The sequence below is a fragment of the Octopus bimaculoides genome, chromosome 25 (genome assembly GCF_001194135.2).
Source record: "Octopus bimaculoides isolate UCB-OBI-ISO-001 chromosome 25, ASM119413v2, whole genome shotgun sequence".
NCBI classification, from domain to species: Eukaryota; Metazoa; Mollusca; class Cephalopoda; order Octopoda; family Octopodidae; genus Octopus; species Octopus bimaculoides.
In genome coordinates, this window is record NC_069005.1 from 35,454,435 (window position 1) to 35,478,484 (window position 24,050).

The 24,050-nt window shown below is 37.1% G+C and overlaps 2 protein-coding genes across 6 annotated transcripts in view; one reads left to right on the plus strand and one right to left on the minus strand.

The window, feature by feature from the left end:
• The window catches only part of LOC106872876 (protein unc-119 homolog B), a 37,379-nt gene extending 25,060 nt beyond the window's left edge, over nucleotides 1-12,319 (plus strand). Inside the window, exons 3-5 of one of the 2 annotated variants that reach the window (XM_014920024.2) lie at nucleotides 817-934; nucleotides 9,060-9,232; nucleotides 11,111-12,319. In XM_014920024.2, coding sequence (XP_014775510.1) covers nucleotides 817-934; nucleotides 9,060-9,232; nucleotides 11,111-11,241 — 422 coding nt within the window. In that variant the 3' untranslated portion in view covers nucleotides 11,242-12,319. Of the gene's footprint in view, nucleotides 1-813; nucleotides 935-9,059; nucleotides 9,233-11,110 lie in introns of both variants that reach the window. The other variant, XM_014920023.2, reaches the window with a different exon arrangement.
• An 892-nt stretch (nucleotides 12,320-13,211) lies between these two features.
• Nucleotides 13,212-24,050, minus strand: part of LOC106872877 (uncharacterized) — a 22,070-nt gene continuing 11,231 nt past the window's right edge. For 3 of the 4 annotated variants that reach the window (XM_014920025.2, XM_014920028.2, XM_014920026.2), the window contains 4 exons: nucleotides 19,732-19,788; nucleotides 16,125-16,245; nucleotides 14,442-14,614; nucleotides 13,212-13,624 (listed from right to left, as the gene is read on the minus strand). In XM_014920025.2, coding sequence (XP_014775511.1) covers nucleotides 13,550-13,624; nucleotides 14,442-14,614; nucleotides 16,125-16,245; nucleotides 19,732-19,788 — 426 coding nt within the window. In that variant the 3' untranslated portion in view covers nucleotides 13,212-13,549. The remainder of the gene's footprint in view (nucleotides 13,625-14,441; nucleotides 14,615-16,124; nucleotides 16,246-19,731; nucleotides 19,789-24,050) is intronic. The other variant, XM_014920027.2, reaches the window with a different exon arrangement.

Genomic DNA, 24,050 nt, shown 5'->3' on the forward strand with positions numbered 1-24,050 from the left:
ATTTAATGATTCAGTAATTGACATTGGAGAGCAACTCATTTGGCCTTTCAGCGTGGTTTTTTGTTGTTTTTTTTTTGATTGCAAAGCCAGCACTACAATATGTCACTCTCTTGTTTTTCATCCATCAGTTTGCTATCCTCAAAGAAATGCCTTTGTGAAATCTACAAATATAATTGGTACTTTTACTTAAAAATTTTAAGGGTCTGTGATTCTTTTAAAGACAAAAATTTGTGGTTATCATAAACTACCTTTGCAGAAGGGATTCTATTTACATTGTAAGATGGTGACCAATATGAAAAAAAATTCTTTTAAGGAACATAGAGTTGTAGATAATAGAGTAAGTGTAATTCCTCTAGTTCTGCAGCAGGAAGTGGAATAATTGAAGACTTTGCTGTAGACTGTTGGTTTGCTTCCTTTATAGGTGTTGTTACAGATGTTTGTAGAAGATTGGACTCTTCTTATAGATGATGACCTGGATATTATCTGGACTTTTGCCTTGATGTTTCTTGACTCAACAGAAATTTCAAATATTATTTAAAATCAAATGCATAAACAATATTTATTTCAATATCAGTGTCATCAGTCAACTTTTATGTGATCCAGTGTTTTGTATCAGGATTATTGGTTCAGGTGAACTTAATGTAGAAGCAAGTTGCCAATTTCCTGGAATTTCTTGAATGAACTGAAGTGGTTCCCTTCAGGGGCAGCATTTCTGTTAGTGCTGAAGTGGTTCCCTTCAGGGGCAGCATTTCTGTTAGTGCTGAAGTGGTTGCCTTTGTTTCAGTATTGTTTTCAATTTTTTTTTTTTTCTAGAAGATGATGAAGATGTAATTCAAAAGACACCAGATCGAGAAGAAGTTGACCCTAATGCTGGAAGGTTTGTACGATACCATTTCACACCACAGTTTTTAAGACTGAAAACTGTTGGAGCAACGTAAGTAAAATTGCTTTTGTAAGAATAATGTTAAAACTGATAGCACTTCTATAAATGTGCATGTAACATAATTGCTTGCAAGAAAACTCTTGATATTACCACAGTTCATCAAATTGTTTATAAAGGTATTTGTAGGAAGTTAATGTCTGCAAATGATTATATATCATCATCATCATCATCTTATGTCCAGTTTCCCTGCGAGTTTCGTTGGATGGATTGTCACAATCTGAGTTGGTATTGTTCAGAGTTATTGTCCTCTTAGAGGAATTAGGGGACTGTGTCTCACTCATGTATTCTTATTTTTGAATGGTTTCTATACTTGATGTCTTTCCTAACAGCATCACTTACAAAGGTACAGAGTGTACTAGCAATAGAGAAGTTGTCATGTCCTCAGTTTGAAACAGAAGAATTCTCTCTGTTCCACATTATCTTCATTGGTTCATTAACCACTGTACAATGTGTATTCAGTGCATTTTATTAAAGCAACGTCACTAAAGAATATGCCTCGTTCTTTTGTTCTAAATAATCTTTTTTTGTTAAGGTATGTGTGTGATCAAGCATATGAATAAAAGAGAGTAAGAAACTCTTGAGTGTGAAAGAGTAGAGAGTATGAATATGATGATGGAAAACAGTGATTGGGTAACAAGGACTCGATAAATGGAAGAGAGGGATGATGATAGCTAGATGTTATTGGTAAAATGCTTACATAAAGTATGAGTGATGAGGAAGCAATAAAGATGAATGATAGAGTTATGGTTAGATATGGAGATGGATGATGTGAGATTGGTAGGTTTCAATGAAGAGTTATGTGAAGAAAAATTAAGTGATGGTAGAAGATACTAGAGACAGTTCAAAGATTCAAAACTATCCCTCATAAAACAAGTGTCATGGTGGAAAAAAAAAAGGGTAGAGTAATAGAGGTGTGTTGGTAGAAGGAGTAGAGTAGTATTGGGGTGATGGTGGAAGTAAAGAAATAGATGTGTGATGGAAGAGGGATTGAATATGGACATATCAAATGCCATCCTCCATTACACCAGCAGCATGATATAATAAATGGGATGCATGGTGGTAGATGGGACCGTAATGGTTAGGGCAGTAGAATGGGATTTAACAAGAGTATAATGAGTGAGAAACCCATATCATCTCAACTTCTGTCACCATTATTTTAACTACAGTTTTGTTATTCTTGCACCTGTGACCAAGTTTTCTTTAGCAGCATGCATTGCCACTTACCATAGTTCTTTGTCACCTCCTTTGTGAGGTTCACCATTTTGGAATCTTCAGCACTATCCCTTGCTAGGTCTTTGTTTTCCATAGGTTTCACCCATTTCAAGAGCTTGGCATTTCCTTAAACATCTTCCATAAGTATTGTGTGCCTATACCAGCATACTTTTCTCTTGCACACAGCATTTGATTCTTACATTCAGCTTTTTTTCTTAACTCATTTCTGCTCAGCCATCTGTGCATATTACATGCCCAGCAAAGTAGACGCATTTGTTTTATACATAGTTGTCATACAATCTTTTCATCAATCTGAATAAGAAACCCTTTGTTACAAGTAAAAGTAACAGATCCCTGAACTTCTGCGCCATTCTTACTCTTATTACTTTGCTCAGAACACCCACATCCTCTCCTAATTAGGTCACAAGATAACAAAAACCATCCGTTTGAAACCTCTATAGTTGTCTCACCCCAGTACATTGCCTCTGCTACACCAGTCATTAAGCAGACAACTTCCTTTACTATCTGAGTGACGATCATATGACCTGTTTGCTAGATGTTTTCAGCCTCTCAACAATTAACCCTGATGCTCCAATTACCTTTGTTTTCTAAATTGTGCTTTTAACTTCAGTACTGGTCCCTCTCTTGCATCTTCTTAGCCTAGGCCCTCCTTACTGCTTTTTTAACTTTTCTACATTTTATTGGGTCATCCCATAAATACTGAGGATAAACTACTTGCATCAACTTGCTATAAAAGCAGGAAGTATATTTACCTTGTACTTATTCTTAGTGCAAGTTTTGAAGAGTGCAGTTTGATATTAACAGTTATTTTCTCAAAGTTATAATGGAAGTGACAAAGGTGCATATTTGGCATATTTTGCTTTATGAGTTCAATAAAGGCAACAATGCAACAGAAAGTGCAAGGAATATTAATGCAGTATATGGGGATGAGAGAATAAGCATAAGCCAGTGTCAACAATGATTCCAGTAGTTTGAGCCAGAAACTACTATTTAGAAGACGAGCCACATATGGAAGATCTGTAGATCTCAATGAAGATGTCCTGCAAACCCTGGTGGAACAAAATCCCATCGTAATTGTTGAGGAACTAGCAGAGAGGCTTGGATTTGCTCATTCAACCATTCATCGACACCTGAATGGCATTGGAAAAGTCAGCAAATTGGGTCAATGGGTTCCTCACAGACTTTCTGAGTCTAATTGCATGCAGAGAGTGAATGTGCCCTTTTCTTTGCTGTCTCATCTCACGAATGAACCTTTTTTGGACTGAATAGTGACTGGTGATGAGAAATGGGTTCTCTATAAAAATGTCAAGCGCTGAAGACAGAGGAAAGGAGAAACACCGGCAACCCAGGTTAAAGAAGATCTTCAATCACGTAAAGTGTTGTTATCTGTTTGGTAGGATATGAAAGGCTTACCTCACTTTGGACTTTTAAACCCAAACCAAATGATAACAAAGGAGATCTACTGTAAGCAGCTTGAACAGCTTAAGTCAGTGCCAGAAGAAAAACGACCATCTGTGGTTTCAAGACGAAAGGTGTTCTTCCATCAGGATAATGCTCAGCCACATACAGCAAGGATGACATTCCAAAGGCTGGAGCAGTTTTAATGGGAAACGATGCCCCATCCACCATATTTGCCAGACATTAATTACCCCATCTCATTATCATTTATTCTGCAGTCATCAAAATCATTTGGATAGAAAAAAATCTGAATTCTGTAGACAAGGTCAGAACAATACTGGAGGAGTATTTTTCATCACGGACAAGTGAATTTTAGAAAAGGGGCCTTGCAAGTCTACAAGATAGATGGAAGAGCATTGTAGAAAATGATGGAGAGTATATTTCAGATTAAAAAAGAACTTTATCTTAATTTTGAGAAATAAAAGAAGTATAAAAAAGAACACATCATTTATGGAATGACTCAGTATATTAAAGTAGTTCACAAACTGTAATACTCTCCACCATTATTTCTTTTAACACATCTACAAATATCTGTTATATTGAGCCTTCCTTCAACTTTAGCATTTAAACTTATGAAATATGTTCACTGGAATAAACTAAATTGCTACAGTTGCTAATTTGTGATAGGTTTCATGTAGCAGGAGTTCAGACTATAGCTAACATAAAAGCTCTTGGTGGTGGTGGTGACACTGGTAATGGCAGCAATTTTCCAAGTACTCTTGTTAAATTTGTTCAACTGAATATTGCTTGTATGCATCTTTTATTAACATATTTTATTTCTATTCCTTACTCCATTTAAATTCTATACTGAATGCTTAGTATAACTCCTATTTTACATGTGTATCCTCAAGTAACTGTCGTCTGTTGTGTGAATACACCAAATCTCTATCTTTGCTCACTCTTCGACATCATTCAAAACAAGTTGTTTCACTACAGACGCTCACTATTGATTTTGGTTATTCATCAGTTGTGTCTACATAATATAAATGCAGCATCATGCCATTCTCACTGTTGCTAAGTACTGCATTAATAAAACAGTTTGTTGCTATTAGCAAACTACCTGCTAATGTCAAGCCAACATGGGATCCTGTAGGTAGTAACTCGAAGTGCTAAAAATAGCAGCCAAATCTTCCTCAAATGACATCCTATCATCTTAATGTAATCAGAGCCATGATTCTGGTTTCTGGTTTGTTTGTGCATAGGAAAAAGATGAAATAGCCATGGTTGAAATACTTTGATTATAGGTCTACTATAACCTGAGCTAATGTGTGTGTGTGTGGGGGGGGGGGCTTATCAACAACAGTTTAATAATATATATATTATTGTTGTTGCCATAGTCATAGACTATCTGTATTGTAACTAATTTCATATTAGTCATAAATATGGTTCATTATGCTTTGTTTTTGCCATCATTTTACTTACTTTAAGTTTACTCAGTGTGTGTGTGATAGTTTGTGATAATTTTGACTTAGGTGAGTCACCGAGGGAACTGTTTTTTCTAACTCAAAAGTTTTTTTTTTTCCTATTTTCACTGGAGGAAAAGGGCTATACTCATAACATTTGTGAACTGGCATAAATACAGTTAACGTTTCCTTTCGAATATTAATGGCTGCTAAACAAAAATATTTGCTGCTGGGGTTTGCTGGAGAGCCAACATTCTTGAAAGCAGGATCAGATGTTTTAGTTGGTACAAAGCATGAAAGTTGGGAACAATGTGAATGAGAAGAAGCAAGCGAGTTGGAAGTATTGGTTATGGATGTTTTACTTCTATGACAAGATATATAATTTTCATTGAACTTATCAACTAAGCTAACATTAGAGTCAAAACCAGTTAATAAATATTGAGGCTATAGTTGAATGAATGGATCCTTGTATACTACTTATGCCTGTTTGATATATCTGGAAGATAATGACTGTGGTAAAAATCCACTTGGATGTGAACTTGAAAATCTGAGAAAGTACATTGTGTTCTACGAATTGCTACCACCTACACCTTATTCAGTCTGTCTTAGATCAGCACAAATAAGACTGGTCTCAGTACAGTTGTTTCCCATCATAATATAAACTATTAATAAACTACACACTAGTTCCTCTGATTTCATCATCATCATCATCGTTTAATATCCGTTTTCTATGCTGGCATGGGTTGGATGATTTGACTGAGGTTTGTAGAGCCAGCGGCTGCACCAGGGTCCAATCTGATCAGGAAATGTTTCTACAGCTGGATGTCCTTCCTTATACTAACCACTCCAAGAGTGTAGTGGGTGCTTTTTACGTGCCACCAGCACATTCGGATAGTGCTTTTTACATGCCACCAGCATGGGAGCCAGTCAGGGGGTACTGGCATCAGCCACACTTGGATGATGCCATATATATATATATATATATATATATATATATATACACACACACACACACACATCATCATCACCATCATTGGGCTGTTATTGATGTGATCAATTCAATTCTTCAAAATGGTTCCACAGCATGGCTAAAATCCAGTAACTAAAACAAGTAGAAAAATGCGTGTGTTTGTATCTCCTTGCCTTGACATCACAATAGAACTGTAATTGAGTGTTATACTGATACAGATAGTGTTTATTTGCAATACTCCATCATAACATGTCTGGCTGCAGGGAAAATATTACTTTATTTGGAAACAGGTGATAGTTAGCAACCAGAAGGACATCTAGCAGGACATCTGACTCATCTAATCAAGGGAAAGTGGATATTAAAATAAAGATGATGATCTCACACACAAAATGTAGAAAAAAAAAAAAAAAAACTTCTAACTATGCAGAAAGTTTTACAAAACCCTTTATATTTCAGGCCCAAGTGCCCGTCTTCAGAAGGAGGCAATCCAAGAAATGTCTAGTTACATCGATTTCATTATTTTATTTAAATTGCTTGGTGTTTGGGTTTGCAGCAACAGCAGCAACAACTTTGCAATTGTTGGTCACGGTTGCTGTGACATATTTTCACGTGGTGGTAGGTGGTATTAATGGCAGATTTTCTGATGTTGGTCAGATTTAATATGATGTATTCATAGGAGCCACTGGCTGATCTCCAATTGACTATTGGTTTTTCAAGTTGAGGCAGTAGATCAATTTAGCTTTTTTGATATTAAGACGTCTTGTGTTCCTCTTCAAGGCTAGAATGGAGGTTTCTGTCTCTTTGGTTAAGTGCTTCTGGAAGGAAAATGCATCTAGTGCGGTGCTCCTTTCCTCAGGCATGGAGCGGTTGGACTGTGCTACTGATGTAATACTTGTTGCATATGGTACACTATGTGTGTTGACACATGTTAAAGGTTGTTGTTCTGCATGTGACTGCCTTGTTGATAGGTGTTTACATAGTGATGGTCCTGTAGGATGTCAAGGCCCTCCCTACAGATGATCTTGTGGTGGTCCTCATGAAAGTGGGGTATCTTTAAGAAGCAAATCTTAGAGATCTTCTTTCCACATTTATTTGGCTTGTATTCACATATAGAGTTAACAACAGACATCGGATATCTCTTGGTCTCAAGTACTTTTAGGAACTGAACAACGTGTGTCATTGCATCTTCTGTGTATCCAGGCCATCTTGTTATGTATGTAGCTTATTTTAATCCTGATGGGGAAGGCCAACTGGTAGTGGATGAGAATGTCATAGCAGGCTGATTTTCAGTAGAACACCACATCAATTTTTCCCTTGTCTGTGATGTTTAGCTGATAGTCAAGCAAAGAGAGGAAGCCATCGCTGTTTGGATGTTCTATGATGAAGTTAATGTGTTGGTCCATCTTATTGAAATTCCTTAGTATTGTGGAGGCATCCTCATGTGATGGAGTGAGCATGAGGATGTCATCCATATACTTGGTGAAGAAGGTGCATGAGAGGCAGGTACTGAGTGTCCTACACTTCAGCTAGTCTAAGTAACAGTGAGCAGGCCTGGGAGACTGGACTCTATAGGCAGGCCTGGACACTGTTTATACATGTTGCCAACTATCACTAACAATAGCTGGTGGATGCCAGAAGAGGAGGTAAGTCCAAAACAGTGTAAGTCTAAGGATCAGATCATCCATAGGAAAGGTAGGAACTGATGTGTATGGTGAGACCACATCTAAGCTGAAGGTATATCTGTTGCATTTGAGGGTGTCGGGTTCAAGACAGTGCTGTCATTGTATTACCTCATCCAGGCTGTTCACATAACCCAGGAAAGTTGACAGTGGTGGGGGGGTCTGAGAATTCTGGACAGGAGGTACATGATTTTGTAAAATGGCCCCTCTATGCCAGAAACTATGGGTCTGATGTGGAGGTCAAGTTACTGTTTATGTGCCTTGTTAAGAGGGTAAAATGTAAGCATCCTACTATTGCATGTGGTGAAGTTCCTTTTGATCCACACTGGTTACAGATGTTGGTCCAGGTGTTGTAGATCAGCTCCTCGAGTACAGTCACTGTGACTCCATTGACTTTAGTAAACATGTTGTTATTAAGGTATTGGAACACTAAATTGTTATATGTGTGCTGTGTAATGTGGTGATTTGTGTCCTAGAAAGGTTGGGTGAGAAGGAATTGGTATGTCTGCCCAGGATAGCGCAAATGGACTTCACCAAATGTGGCAACACCACCAAAGGGATAAACACCTCCATTCTAGCATCAGAGAGGAACACAGAAAATCTTCATTCAAAGAAGTTATACTGATCCATCACTTCAACCCCAAAATCAATATTTGATTGGAGATGGGTCAGAGGTTCCTATGAATACATCACTGTGACTACAACTAACAACATAACATATGCCACCACCACCACTGCATGAAAATATCACAACAACCCTAACCAACAGTTGGAGAGTTGCTGCTGCTAACCCAAACACCAAGCAGTTTAAATAAAATAATGAAATGTAAAGGTTTTTTTGTTAAACTTTCTGCATTGTTAGGAAGTGTTCTTTATTTCCCTTTTCTTTCATTTTCTAATTATGTACTACAATGCTTCAAGCTAACTATAGCGCTGTTATATATATATATATATATATATATACACACACACACACACAATAAGCTTCTTTCATTTTCCATCTACCAAGTTGATTCACTGGCAGCTTAGGTCAATCTGGGGTTTAGTGGAAGACACTTGTTGAGGTCATGAAGTGGGATTGAACCCTAAACTATGTAGTTAGTGTGAGCAAGATTTGACAGTATACCATATTTGTGCAGCTAGTAGAAAAAAAAAATATATATGTATATATAATTTGCTTTTGAAGAAAAAATCTGAAAATCAGTAGAGCTAACAATAAATCGATTGTGATGTGAAAAACAAAGAAACACCTTCGTAATTTCGTTCAATGACTTTTAACAGAGCTTCAGCCTTTGACTTCAGCCAAATTGTTAATGTCATGTTAATATGAGATAAAAAAACAAGAAATTATGTCTTTTTGTTTTCTCTTATAGTGTAGAATTTGTTGTTGGCAACAAACCAGTGAAAGATTTTCGAATGATTGAGCGTCACTATTTCCGGGAAAAGCTACTGAAAAGTTTTGATTTTCATTTTGGTTTCTGCATTCCTAGTAGTGTAAACACTTGTGAACATATCTATGAATTCCCAGCTCTCTCAGACTATGAAAGTAAGTACTACTTTGTCTCCATCTCTTATACTAAGCAATTTAATTCAATCTGTATAATATTGTGACAGCGTTTCGACATAACCAGTTACTTTTATTTTCACTGCAAATATATTGTTAAGTACACATCTTATAACAATTAAATAAATCTGTTTATTGCAAATACAATACCTACCGGCAATTTATCATAAATTTCTACCCAGACTAGCCTAATACAAACAATAACCAGAACATCATTCCAGTTCCCGTCTGCCCATGATTGAACCAGATTCTGTGCAGTTTAACTAATGGAGTAAACTATGAGAAATAGCTCCAAGAGATACAGCCTCTGAAAACAGAGCTAAACCCTATCAAAATGCTTTTTAAGTTATCCAGGTTGATTAGATCTGCTCAGATGCTAGCTTTATTCCTAGCTCTCTGTATGATGTACTGCATGAGGCAGAAGTTGTCATTGACAGATGTTAGGAGTCGTGCACATCTGTACTTCACTGACAACAAATTTTAATGCCTGTGTTAACACCTTGGTTAAAATCTTAACTTCAGAGTTATGGGTCAAGAAGAGTCATCTGCAACATTCTGCTGTTGGTGTCCTTTCTCAGTAGTGCTTCTGGCTCATATAACTAAGAATTCTCTTTTTCTGCTGTCAGTTGTGGTAGATGTATGACATATTTGTAAAAGCTCACAGAACAGACCATGGGAATGATGTGATTTATGCCTTGTGCAACTTCTTGTATTTCAGTTGCTATCAGTTTTCACAGCACATATTTCATCCCGTTTTGTGCTACCAGTTATCCATCATTTGATATCCAACCCTCAATATCATCCCTTTCCACTGATCACCAATTATCTCCTCTAAGCTACATTTTATGACTGCCATTGACTAACCCTTGCCTTCACCTCTGTCACTCACTATACCTACCTTCACACAGATAAACTATCTGTCTGTCTCTCTCTTTCCCTACACCCTTTCTTTACCCACCCACCATTCCCCTATTTTTCAGCCATCTAGTTTTATTTTACTACTACTTCATCTTTTCTGTACTTCCACTTATCAACATCCCTTACTAATTTGTGGTTACCATCGACCACACACCTCCATCCTTGTGAACCCACCCTGTCCCTATTTTCTGTCATATTCACCTTCTTGTACCTTGAGAGTAAGCCCTAACATGTCAACATCATCTTCATCTTTCTTTCCAGTTACTCCTATCCTTATATAAAATGGGGTAACAATGTTTCTTCTCTGCAGCAAGACACCTGTTCATGCCCCTTTAGCTTCTCAACGCCTAACATAAAGCCACTACACTCAGTTGAGGTGGCCTTTTTGTCTTGAGAGCTATTTGGTGACCCCAGAAGTACTAGTACTACAAGAAAAGCCCCCAATATACCCTTTAATAAGGTTGGCATCTAGCTGTAGAAATCATGCCAAAGTGGACATTAGAGCTCACTGTATCCTGTCAAAGTATCTAACCCCTACCATCATGGATGTTAAATAATGTTGACGATGACTTATTGTGTAGAGGCCAGATTTTAAGGCAAAGAATTGTTAATATACTTCATGCAAAAGCATTAAAAAAAAAAAAAAATAGAAATAATTTGGTAAGGAAAAAGAACAGTAGTGATTGATTAAATTATTTTGGGATGTATGGGAGATAACTGCCAATATTATTATTATGAACTCATGAGTGAAGCCTAAACTTTAATATTGGCACTAATTTTATCGCCATCTTTTTTTATGAAATTAGTATTTATAGATTAAAGCATATCTTTGTGATATCTTAATAAATCTTAAAAAGTATCATGTGTGATGAAATGTCATGAAGTTTCTGGGGTTTTTTTTAAAGTTATCTTTGTACTTAAAACCTTGTTTTCTATTTTCAGTTGAAGATATGATTCGAAGTCCATATGACACGAGATCGGATAGTTTTTACTTTGTCGAAAACAAGTTGATCATGCACAACAAAGCAGATTATGCCTACAATGGCATGTGGGATGAAGACAACCAGAGATAGATGCAGTGGCTGCACATGGTATTGGTCAGCAGCCGATACATTCTTGGATTTCTACCAACTGATCATAACCTTCACCAAGCCCTCATCACCCCATCATATCTTATGCCTTGCCTTTGGCAGGCTGCTGTGGGATATGATATTCAACATTGTAGTATGAATGTATATGTTTATGTGTTAGTGTATATGTACAAAGCTGGTGTGTGTATGGGTTTGATCCAACTGCATGGTATCAAGCGTCTTTTACTATAGCCTTGGATCAATTCAAGCCTTGTGCAAGAAATTGGATAGACAGAAACTGTAGGAGCCCATCGGATGGACCATGCTAGTAATTCAAAGTGTCAACTCTGTAAATTGATTCTGCCTGAGAATTATATTAAGGGTACAAGTGTCTCTGGAATACTCAGCCATTTATATTATGATTCAATGAGTGGTAGTTCACTAACTCAAACAACTGGAATACTTATTGTAAGAACAATCATCTATTTACTATTATGTTTGTGTGTTAATGTATATTTATACTCCTTCAAGTATATGAAAAAGATCTATCCGGTGTATTTTTGGTTCAAGGTGTTTGTCGATGTACAGTATGCACACACACACACACACACACACACACACACACACACATGCAAGTGTATCTGGAGTTTCTATATGTTTGCACAATTGAATGTATGCTAGCGTGTACGTATTTATTATACATTTCCAGTATGTATGCAGTAAGAAGGCAAAAGTGTTGTAGAATTAGGTGGTGATGATGACTGGTGTGAAATAGTGTCTGTCAGTAGCTGTTGTAGTATTGACTACATCCATCATTGGACACACTCCCAACTACCAACATTCTGATTATGTTCCATCCCCACCTCAACACACTTTCGTTCCACAGTTTTCTTGTTGTTATTGCCATAAGGAAAGAAATCAAAACACAGAGATACACACACACACACTCCTAGATTTAAATTTACACAACAGAAATTAACAATTTGCCCTTCATAAACACACACACACACAGCTTTCCATTTCAGCAATATGGAGTCAACTTGAAGGTTAACTAGAGCATTTAATAAAGAAATAGACAAAGTTTACAGTGTTATTTATATTAACCATTTCTAGTTCATGCTGACATATATATATATATATATATATATATATATATATATATGTGATAAAGTAACTGGAGAATCAACTGACTAGACTCCTTCAAATAAACAATAATACTTTGTGTCTTGAGAAATTATTTTGTCATCAAATTTTTTCTTTTGCATGGTAACTAATGGTACATAACACTTCATTTTTAGCCATTTACAACAATGATGCAGTCTACTTACTCTTTACTATGTTGCATATTCTTATACACTTTCTTTTCTCTGATAATTACTTTACTCTTCTGTCTTTCAGTCCCACCTTTCTCATACATTTGACACTTAATTGTTGGTTACAGTCTTAATTTGTCTGACAGACTGTACCATTAACTTATGTTCCTTTTTAGATTATTTAAAAAGATTAAAACCAATTTTTTGGCCTACTTTAGCACATAAATATTTTAAATTCCAGAACAACTTTTCCTCCTCCTATCACATTTAGTCTTATATAGCACTCTACAGTTAATCCTGTTGTAACTAAATTACTTACAGAAGACTCAATACCTTTTAACATTATCATTTTCCACAAATAGTGTACTTTACTTTCTTAAAATGCCTGACATTAATGAAATATTTTCTTGCTTGGAAACAGGTGGACCTCTGCAAACAGGTGACAAAGTCAGTATTAGAACAATTCTGATGCAGAAAGGCTCTTAGTCTACTTTCTCTCTTTTTATATGGGGTTTCTGTTTCCTTTGTAGAAAGGAAAAGAATCACAATATCAAAATTACTTTTTCTTTAATTGTGAAAGAGAAGTAAAGGTCCATATGATTCAATCCTTTCTTAAATATTTGACAATGAAAATATGACAAAAGTAGAGAAAATAATGAATGTGTTTAAAGAAATGTATTGTAGAACATTACGAACTCACATATATATACTTTTAGCTTTTTTTTTTTTACATGTTGCCAAGAGTTGGACAGGTCATTTTCAACACAGCTTCTCTATTTTGTTGGTCTATCAGTAGGCTCAGTTTCTTTGAGATTTCTCCCATCTTTAGTGCTCTTTTATAGTTGCAGTTTCACCCAGCTATCATTCTTCATGTCTATACCATCCCTCTTGCATGCTGTTGTTGATAATGTCCATAATTCTCTTTATTCCATCTCAGCCGATAGGAAAGCCTGTAAATAACTTGATAAGAAATATGCTGTTGCTGCCACAACTCATTATCAATGAGTTTGTTTAGATCCAGTGTATGGTTTGCCTCTACAAAGCTGCTCCACATGCTGGTAAATGAAATAGAGCTGAAAGGAAATCAAGACCATAATGTAATATAGCATCAGGTTAAATGAGATGGAAAGATCAATTCACTATCATAAATTTTTAGTGTCAACAGTTTTACTGTTATTTCCTGAAGTGTTCCATCTACCTTCAACATGGAGAGGAAGTGAACCCAGTCATATCTCCCTCGACTATCCAGTGTTATGGCTGTGCTCACTTGTATATTTTAAATAATTAGATTCGTGTAATTTCAATTGCAGATAAACATATTCTCAGCAGAAGACAGTGATCAACTTGTAGCAAACTGACCACTATTTAGACATTTGGTTTGAGTCTGTGATTTAAAAATCATTATCGTTTGTTCTCTTATAAGGCCCAGAAACATAGACATCTCCTCTAAGGCTTCAAAAATGATTAGATGACTGTTACACTTGACTTTCATGTAAGATTAAAAATCTTTTGTGGAAAATGCATTCAAGTCTAAAACAAATTTAGGGGACTTTAACCACTCATTTCGCAATTAGTGGTGAGGATAGTTTCTAGCTTTCCTCTTCAAATGTCATTGTCTGGGATTCAAGATATGATGTGTGCAGGATCATGAAATTTGCATTGACTAGAGTTACCAAATTAAAAATAATCCTCTCTATCCAGCAATCCTTTTACTTTATGGCAGGGCAGTATCATCTTCAAGTAGTCATATTTTGAATTTTTGATGATAGCCCAGTGGGATGGTGCAGTTTGTTCAAAGTTCAGCATTTTACATGTCAACATGAAGTCAGTTTGATATCATAGAAGTAAAAATTAGCTAAAAGTTTGAAAAGTGTATCAGTTATCCCTTACCTCAACTATAAGACAGAGAAGACGGCCAGACATAAAGAAGATGATAAGAACCATTTCCTGAGAAACAGACATGCCTAATATTGTCCTGAGTAACTTTTGTTTTTGGGCATAGAGCAGAATGGGGAAAACATGCAGACCTGCTATGGTAAATACTCCTGCTGGAGTTTTGAATCCTGTAGAAAGATATGAGGAAAAAAAAAAAACATGTAAGGTCAAATTAGACAACTATTACTGAAGCAAGAGAGCATTGTTTTTGTATCATATGTGCAACTGTTACTCTTTATCCCCCCAATCAACCCTGATTGAAGGTACCATTTCATTGTTTCTTCAGATAAACCAAGTAAACATGTACAGAGTCCTGCCATATGCTTGCATTCATGTAGCATCTATTATATCCATGACAAAGTTGCTACAAGGGTTTGAACTATTAATTTTCTTTTTTTTTTTTGTATGGAATCTGAGGGAAAGGACTGATAAGGTCGATGCCATTAATGTCTCATTTAAATTGCTGTTGGTCAACACTTGTATGTAAAAGATTCTAGAGGGTCAATGTCCTTGGTAGGGAGGAATGGGCATTGTAGTTTTGCAAGGGCTGAATGAAATGTGATAAAAGGGAAAGTAGCTTTGTTAATTTGAAACATATGTTTCCACACTTACTGTGTCTATGCATGATGGAATGTAAAGGGGTAGATTTGAAGAAAATAGACTAAAAGTATGGAGTATTTCCCCATAGAAAGAAGATAGGAAAAGGACTCCCCAAAGTTGGTAGAGATGTTTTTGGCAAGGGGTAGAAGGGTCGGGGCGATATGATGCACAAAAATGTCTTTTACACTATTGAATAAATATCACCCAGTTTTGCACAGTGGGCAAGATTCCCTATTGTTTGTAGGCCATTTTTATGTTTTCTTGCCTAGACAACTGCAGTAAAACTTTGCAAATTATTTGAGGCATAGATTTTTGGTTATGGATTTGCCTGAAATGATGGATTCAATCATCTCATGGCTGTTGAATCATGAATGAAGCATGATATATATATATATAGGCAATAATTCCAATTATAGTTGCCTTGTATTACACCTTGTCAATGAACAAAAGACATTTCTTGATAAAATAGTGATAGCAGAATCACTATATTGTATAATATAATAGAAAGGTTGAGGAGAGATGATTTTATACTGACGAAAGTTAAAATTAAACTTTCATAATGCGTAGCCATTATGGATATAGTACATGATTTTCTTAGCCTTTGAAATACAATTTAAATCTTGCTTTTATTTTTTATCTTTCTAATTTAGCTATTGTGTCTAAAATTTCAAAAAGGAGTGATATAGATCTCTATCAGTGTATAAATAATTATAAGCCTAACCCTGAAAGCAAAATAGATTATGCCTTGTTCTCTCTCTTTTCTTTCCTATCCACTCCACTTCTTTCAAAAAGCCAGTTTACTATCCTTACCACAGCTGCACTGTATCTTCAACAGATGGTTTTATTTCCCTGTGATGTTAATTGAACTTTGCAAAGTTTACCTTCTAGCTTTGTTTAACAACAGACTCCCATTTTCTCCACTACACCATACAACCATCTCTTGTTTCCATAGCCTGTATTAATTAACTTCAATACCTTAATTTCTTTTGTTTAAATTCCATTCATATCATAACAACATTTATCCAACATCGAAATTACCTTTGTCCATAACTCTTTCTATAATCCAAGGATGTTTTTTCTGGAGAACCTTCCAGTCTGGCCCTCTACAGTGGGTACACACTAATGTTAACCATTCCACAGCTGATACCAAGTAAAGATACTGGAAAAACAAAGGAAATTGTTGCTAATTTACTAATAACATTTTTGATGACACAGTTATAGAGGCTGTGACGATCAGGTAGTGCAAGCAATTAGGTGGCTTACAACATGTGCAAAACAGGTGTAGACAAATTACATTTAAAAAGAATTGTCATTAAATGGATTGGTGCGATTTATTTTAATGTTAATTATTTGTATAGCTGGACAAAAATATCCTTCAATATCATCATTAATTTAACATACACTTTTCTATGCTTGCATGATTCTGACAAAATCTAAGACTAGAGAGAAGACTATGTTGGTTGGGATGTGATGCGTATGAATGACACCTGCATAAAGAAGTGCCAATCACTGAAAGTGGAAGAGGGAGACTCAGGAAGACATGGGACAAAGTGGTAAGGACTGATCTCAGGAAATTGGGTCTCACAGAGAAAATGACAATGGACTGAGATGCCTGGTGATATGAAGCTCTGGAGAAGACCTGCCTACGCCAGCAAAACTGAGTCCTAAAAGCACCGTGCCCCAGCCACACTTAAGAAAACTTCCCACAAACTCTACCACAACAAACCAAACTACATCTCCACATTTCTCTTCCTCACATTTCTGCTTCATGCCCTATGCTTACCTCCCACTGCCTGATCCTGTCCTCTTGACCCTGTGCCACTGTATCATTACACTCCGCTTACCCCTGACCTATGTGTTCATCCCACACGCCCTGCCTCGCTGTACTATTGCTATTTGCTAGCTCACGACCTGTGTGTTCCACCTATACATAACAAGAAAACTTTTCCCTCACCCTATATCAACCAACTAATCTACATCTCCACATCTCTTTCTCTCACTTCCTCCTTCATACTCTATGCCTAGCTCTCACTCTCCAATCCTGTCCTCTCGGCCCCATCCTGTTTATCATCGTTATCTGGTAGCCCCCCCCCATTCCGAAACTATATATACCCAGGTTTTTCACCACTTTCTCTCTTTAATCATACTTAACCAAAATTGAATATGTCTAAATCACAAAGCTAAGTGTGAAACACTTGTGGACCCATATATCACTTCCTACCATTTTGCAAACCACACATTTTGTTCCTCTCTCTGCAATCCAGGCTACTCTTTCTATTAAGATTTCACTCTGAAATGTGATGTCTGTAAATATGTACATTTCACTCCCTTTCGTATTCATGTGATATGGATACCAGTAACTTCGAGTCAAAGGCTCTCTTCTCTACTCCTCTAAGTACATCTACTCACTGAACTCTTTCAACCCTACATTTGCTAATCATTTTTCATCCCACTCTTGCACTACATAGAGATATATTTTCTTAAAAGAAGCTGTCCTTCTCCACTTCACCATGTTCAGTAACATCTCTTCGATTATGTTAACTATCAGCCTAACGCTCTTACTTCAAATATTTCAAATTTTGGAAGAAAAATTGTTAAGAATTGCTGTTTCCAGTCTCAATGACAAGTAGTATGGTTTCTGGCCCTCAATTCTGAGAAATTTAGGACAAACTATGTTACTGCAGTTAACCTCAGTGAATCATCCAACATTGACAAAAAAAATTTTGTAGTTAAACTACCTGCCTATGAGATCCATTCTTCTCTTGGGCCAGGAGCTTTCTGTCTAATTGCAGTATATGCTGAAAAAGCTGCTTTTGATCACACTATTAGTTGTAGAAAGCTCCAACTCTGCCTCATGTACTTGTCATCTCTAAACAACAACCAGTCCTCTCTTCCACTCTTTCCTCATTCTAGCATAATCTTCATGATAAACTTTGATATATGAATCACAACCTCTTTAACAGAAGCTTGACTTCTCAATTGCCAATGATACACAACTTAGCAAAACTTATATTTCTCTTTAGTGTCATCATCATCATCATCATCATCGTTTAACGTCCGCTTTCCATGCTAGCATGGGTTGGACGATTTGACTGAGGACTGGTGAAACCAGATGGCTACACCAGGCTCCAATCTGATTTGGCAGAGTTTCTACAGCTGGATGCCCTTCCTAATGCCAACCACTCAGTGTAGTGGATGCTTTTACGTGCCACCGGCATGAAGGCCAGTCAGGTGGTACTGGTAACGGCCACAAAAAAGAAAAATCATTACTTTAGCACCTAACACTTCTGTGGTGTTACATGTGGTGTTGGTGGAGAAGGATTGCAGATTCTTGAAGCAAACGGAAGTGAAGACTGCAGGGGCTGGCGGAAGTGGCCACAGGCAGATGCGTGGACAGGGAGCACGTGTGGGTAGTTCGAGCAGAGACAGCGTGCGTAGAAGTCGTGGTTTGATCTGGAGTGATCGCTTATCCCGCCACGGTCGACAAGGTAAGGTTGCTGTATTTCTTTCTCCCTTTTGCTTCTTGTTGTCTTTTTCCTATGTCGCACTGCAACTTCCTAACTCCCTGCAAGATTCAAGGAAGACCACATCTAAGACGGTGCAACTGCTGCACAAACAGGCATTCTTGACTCTGTGCTAAAAAAAAGGGTCACCTTGCCTATAGAAAAGCTTTTCTCCTGCCAGCAGGTTTAGTATCCACTCTACTCAATTACCTGCACTCCACACTAACTTCTATTTCCAATCTCTCTCTGTCATTTTTCTGCAGTTGTTCAAGAACATAAACTTTGCCAGTTTATGAAAGTTACTAGTATAACCTCTTCTTCCAGATCAAATCATTTAAAAAAATATATATAACCAGAGTTAGTAATCATTGACTCAGCTCAAAATGTGTGACCTAAATTTAAGGTTCACATATATATATACTTTTAAAATTCTACAGAAGTTTAATATCAAAGTTATTAGACAATATTTTCCACAATCGGTTAGATACTGTATTTGTTATAACAGAAAGTGTTTGTTGTGAATAACATTGCATACCATGTGTGCTGTATGTCATTAGTCAAAAACCTTTCAGGTATCATGTCTGAACTGAAAGTACTGACAAACCTTCCATAATCATAATAATAAATAAATCATGTGTTGCATAATCTATGTTTTCTGTTATAGTGTAAGGTGTGGCTTACATTTTTAATCAACAAGAATATTAAGAATTGATTTGAAAACAATAGAGCATTGTTACAATACTCTATTGTTTTCAACTCAAGAACTAGACAACCAACATATTCCAAACCTGTCACTAGTTATGTTCTGCATCTATCACCAAGATATTTAATTCTCAGTAGCTAGCAAGCTTATGATTGATACCACAGATGTTGCAGGTGACCATACAATAAGAGGTGGCACCACTACAATTTTTTTGTTAATACAGTTACATTTACAGTAATAGATTGTTATCCTAATCAAAAGTAAATTTCATTTTTATCAAATATTATGTAGCAGCTTCCATCTCCATGAACAAATTGTTGCAATAGAGGGGTATCATGAATAAAGCAATAAAAAGTTAACATTCTGAAGCTATAACCAGTCATTTTCCAGGTAAACAGAAGTGGTCCTATTTGATTGACAAAATGGCAATAGAACTTACTTTATGCAGATGGCACCACAGCATTCCTCGACCAATATTGTCCACCACAACATCCAACTGCAAAAATAAGTTATCATAGTACTAAAAGAGCTTAAAAACTTTTGAAAAAAAAACCCTAATCAGTGGAAATTATTAAGTGTGCACATACATTTGATTGACTGGCAAGAAATAGCAAACAAATCATGACCTATTATCTTCTTAAAAAAAGACAAATCAGTTATTGTAGTTCTAAATTCAATATATCTGACAAAAAAAAAAGATGAGATGGCTTCATCTGGAGCACCTTTCCTCATTGATTTGCTTCAACCGTAACTTACATTTAATTACAAGTGAATACAATTCATCATCATCATCATCATCATTTAACGTCCGTGTTCCATGTTAGCATAGGTGGTCGGTACCACAAGAGCCGGCCAGGTCGAAGCCTGCATCAGACTTCTGTAACAGTTTTGGCAGGCTTTTTACAGCTGGATGCCCTTCCTAACACCAACCACTCAGCGGAGTGGACTTAGTGCTCTTTATGTGGCAGAAGTACAGGCGAGTTCAGTTTTGGGAAGGTTTTTACAGCTGGATGCCCTTCTGAACAACAATCACTTTACAGTGTGGACTGGGTACCTTTAAGTGGCACCTGCACTGACAGGGTCACCAAGTACTTGCAAGACAAAAACTGTTAAGAGGGGAGGAGGTGATGATGAAAAGGTTATAGTGAGACAGATACAGGTGTCCTGCTGTAGAGGAAGTACAAGGTTACCCGACCGGAGAGAGAAAGATCAGGGATCAAGACAGAAACAGGTGTGCTACCACAAAGGAAATACACGGTTGCCCAACCTGAGGGAAGTGCAGGAGAAAGAGAGAGAGAGTGGGAGACAGCAGGATGGAGATGGTGGCAAAATGCCAGGCATACTCACAAGGAATGGGGATCAGAATATAAATGAGATGGTTGAGTAAAGGAAGAGAGAGATATAGATAGTGGTAAGTGCCAGGGCATACCCTTGAGCCTCAAATGCCATAATATAAGTGACAGGGTATTGTGAAGGGAGTGCGAGTAAGTGGCAAAAGACCTGGGTATATATAGTTGGAGGGGCTACTGGATAGCAATGATGCAGAGGTGTGAGGACAGGATTGGGGTGGGAGATCTACACATAGTGAATGAGAGAGGAAGTACAAGAAAGAGATATAGATTGGTTTGTTAGGGTAGGGTGGGGCTTGATAGAAGCTGATCAGGCTGCAAATCTATTTTGACATAGTTTCTACAGCTAGATGCCCTTCTTAACAGCAACCACTTTACAGAGTGTACTGGGTGCTTTTACACAACAATGGTAGAGGTGCTTTTTACGTGACACCAGCATTTACATGCTCAGCTGGAGGGAGTTGCAACGGATAACCCTGCAGGTAAGGTCAACCATATTTTTACTTAGCTTGAAGCATCTTTTCAAGCACAGCTTACTACCATGAGTTTCGGTCCTCTGTGAGTCCCAAAATTTGTAGATCCTTTCTCACCACTTTCTCCCACATCTTTCTGGGTTTATCCCTTCGAAATGTTTCCTCTACAATTAGGGATTAGTACCTCTTGATGTGCAGTTTTCTCACTTGCACACTACATCTTATGTTATGCATACCCAGTTTTTCTCTCAAATCACTTACACTCTGTCATATATACACACTGACATTACCCATCCAGTGAAGCATACTGGCTTACATCTTTGCATATCTTAAGTAGCCACAGCCTGTGTCTCGTTGCCATGTAGTATCACTGTCAATACACAGGCATCATACACTCAGCCTTTCATTCTGAGGGAGAGGCCCTTCATTATTGGCAGACGTACTATCTCTCTGAACTTTGCCCAGCCTATTTTCATTCTAGCAGCTATGCTTTTGGAACAACCTCAACCACTACTAACTTGGTCGCCTAAGTAACAGAAACAGCGTATTACTTCTAGAGATACCCCTGACATACGAGGGAGTCTATTTTTTTTGTACATTCCTGATGTTTAATGTTCCTGTACATTTGTCACATGTAAAGACTACTTTTTCCATTAGTTGTCCAGTGATACCGCTGCACCTCTTATGTGCCCATAGATTGCACTGATTCGATAATATCAACAAGGTCATCAGCATAGAGGAGCTCCCAGGAACAGCTAGTCTTAAATTCCTCAATTATAGCATGGAGGATCACGATAAAGAAGAGTGAGCTAAGAACCTACCCCTGGTGGACTCCTACTTGTACAATAAACTTTTTGCTATACTCACTGGCTACTCTCACCTTACTAACAGCATCCTTGTACAGCTCTCACTAACCACTCATCTCCACCTATCTTCTGAATTGCCCACCAGATTAAGGAATGGGGAACCCTGTCAAAAGCCAGAAACAGAGGTTTATTTTTGGCCAGGTATTTCTCCTGGAGTTGCCTCACCAGGAAGATAGCATCTGTGGTGCTTCGCCGTGGCATCTATGCTAACTTTCTCCCTAATTAATTGAGCAATGACCTTTTCTGCAACTTCCATCACCTGGTCCAGCAATTTGATTCCCTTGTAATTATTTCTGTCTAGGGTACCACTTTACCTTTGTAGTAGTGGACTATAATGCTGCTACAGCAGCCATTGGATATGACTCCCTCATGGACAACCTGGTTAACTATATGGGTGACTAAGTTATATCCCACTCTACCAGCATCTCAGCAGTGATAGGATGGGTCACTTTTTTTTTGAGGACACATCTTTCAAGAGCCCCAACTTTACTCTAATGTTTTTTTTTTTCCTTTTTTATCAGTTCTCAGCCACTTCTTGCTCACCATACTCCTCCAAGCCATAACAGAGGGACTTAAAATTGGCTGCCCCTGGGAACACTTCTATACTAATGACTTTGTTCTTATAGCTGAATCACTACCAGAACTAGAGAAGAAATTATCAGGTGTGGGAGCAAGGTCTGGAAACAAAGGGCCTTAGAATTAATTTAGTAAGGACCATGCCCTAGTGAGTAAGAAAACAAAGAAATTACTAATCCTTTCAGGGAAATGGCCCTCCTCAGTATGTAGAAATTCTATAAAGTGTATCCAGTGCAAGTTATGGATACAAGAGATGTAGAGAAACCAGAGGATTGATTTTTTTTTCACTCTTTTGTTTCAGTAGTTTTCTTGTATGAGCCTTATTTTCTTGTAAGAACCTTAACGTGATCTCATACTAAAGCTCATGCTAACTATAATACTGCTACAACAGTCATGTAATAACTGGAGATCTGACATTAGACTGATAAACATATTGTGCTAATGTGGAAATCAGAAGATATATAAATGTAGATATCATAGTGTACTTGTAATATAATAGAGATGACACTATGTATATATTATTTAGTAATGAAAAGGCTATATTGTGTGTTCCCGGGAAAGTGGGGTTTATCCCTTGGTTCTGTTCTCATAATTGTTTCGCTAATCCAGTAACAACAATACAAAGTATGTAGCCCTTAAAATGGTTTTTGTGCATTTACAGAGAATATCAAACTGTCTTACACAGGATCTTGATTTTAGGAATTTCCAATAAATTATGAATATCCAAACTGTGAAGTCAGTTATGTAATAACAAGAAATTAGTTACCTGATAGTAAGAATTCAAAGAAAGTAGCCTCGAAAAGGGCTTTAATGCCTTCCCAGAGTACACTTAGTCGGAAATACTAATAAGGTATGTATACTAAAATCATGAAGCATGATATAACAGGCTAATCAGATATGAAATAACAATATACATACACACATATATATACACTAGCAGTATAGCCCGGCTTTGCCCGGGATTAAGTTAGGATTATTAAACTAATCAAGTTCTTTATTTCAAATCAATCTAAGTAACATTGACGTCAAATTTGGGCAGAATCAGTGTCGCGAAGGGAGCGCATGGGTTGGGAGTTTGATGGCAGAGGTGATCAGGTTACACGTGCCAGCCCTTTGAAAACACCACCCCCATTATCTAACCCCTCTTTGCCCATGGGCTGGGAACCCTTCCAGTGAGGAAAATAGAATGCCCAAATGTGCTCCCGATTCTCTTGACTGAAGCGGATCACAACTAAGTCTTAAGTATATGTATATATATATATATATATATACATATGTGTGTGTGTGTGTGTGTATATATGTGTGTGTGTGTGTATATATATGTGTGTGTGTGTGTGTATATATGTGTGTGTGTGTGTATATATATATGTGTGTGTGTGTGTATATATATGTGTGTGTGTGTATATATATGTGTGTGTGTGTATATATATGTGTGTGTGTGTGTATATATGTGTGTGTGTGTGTGTGTATATATATGTGTGTGTGTGTGTATAT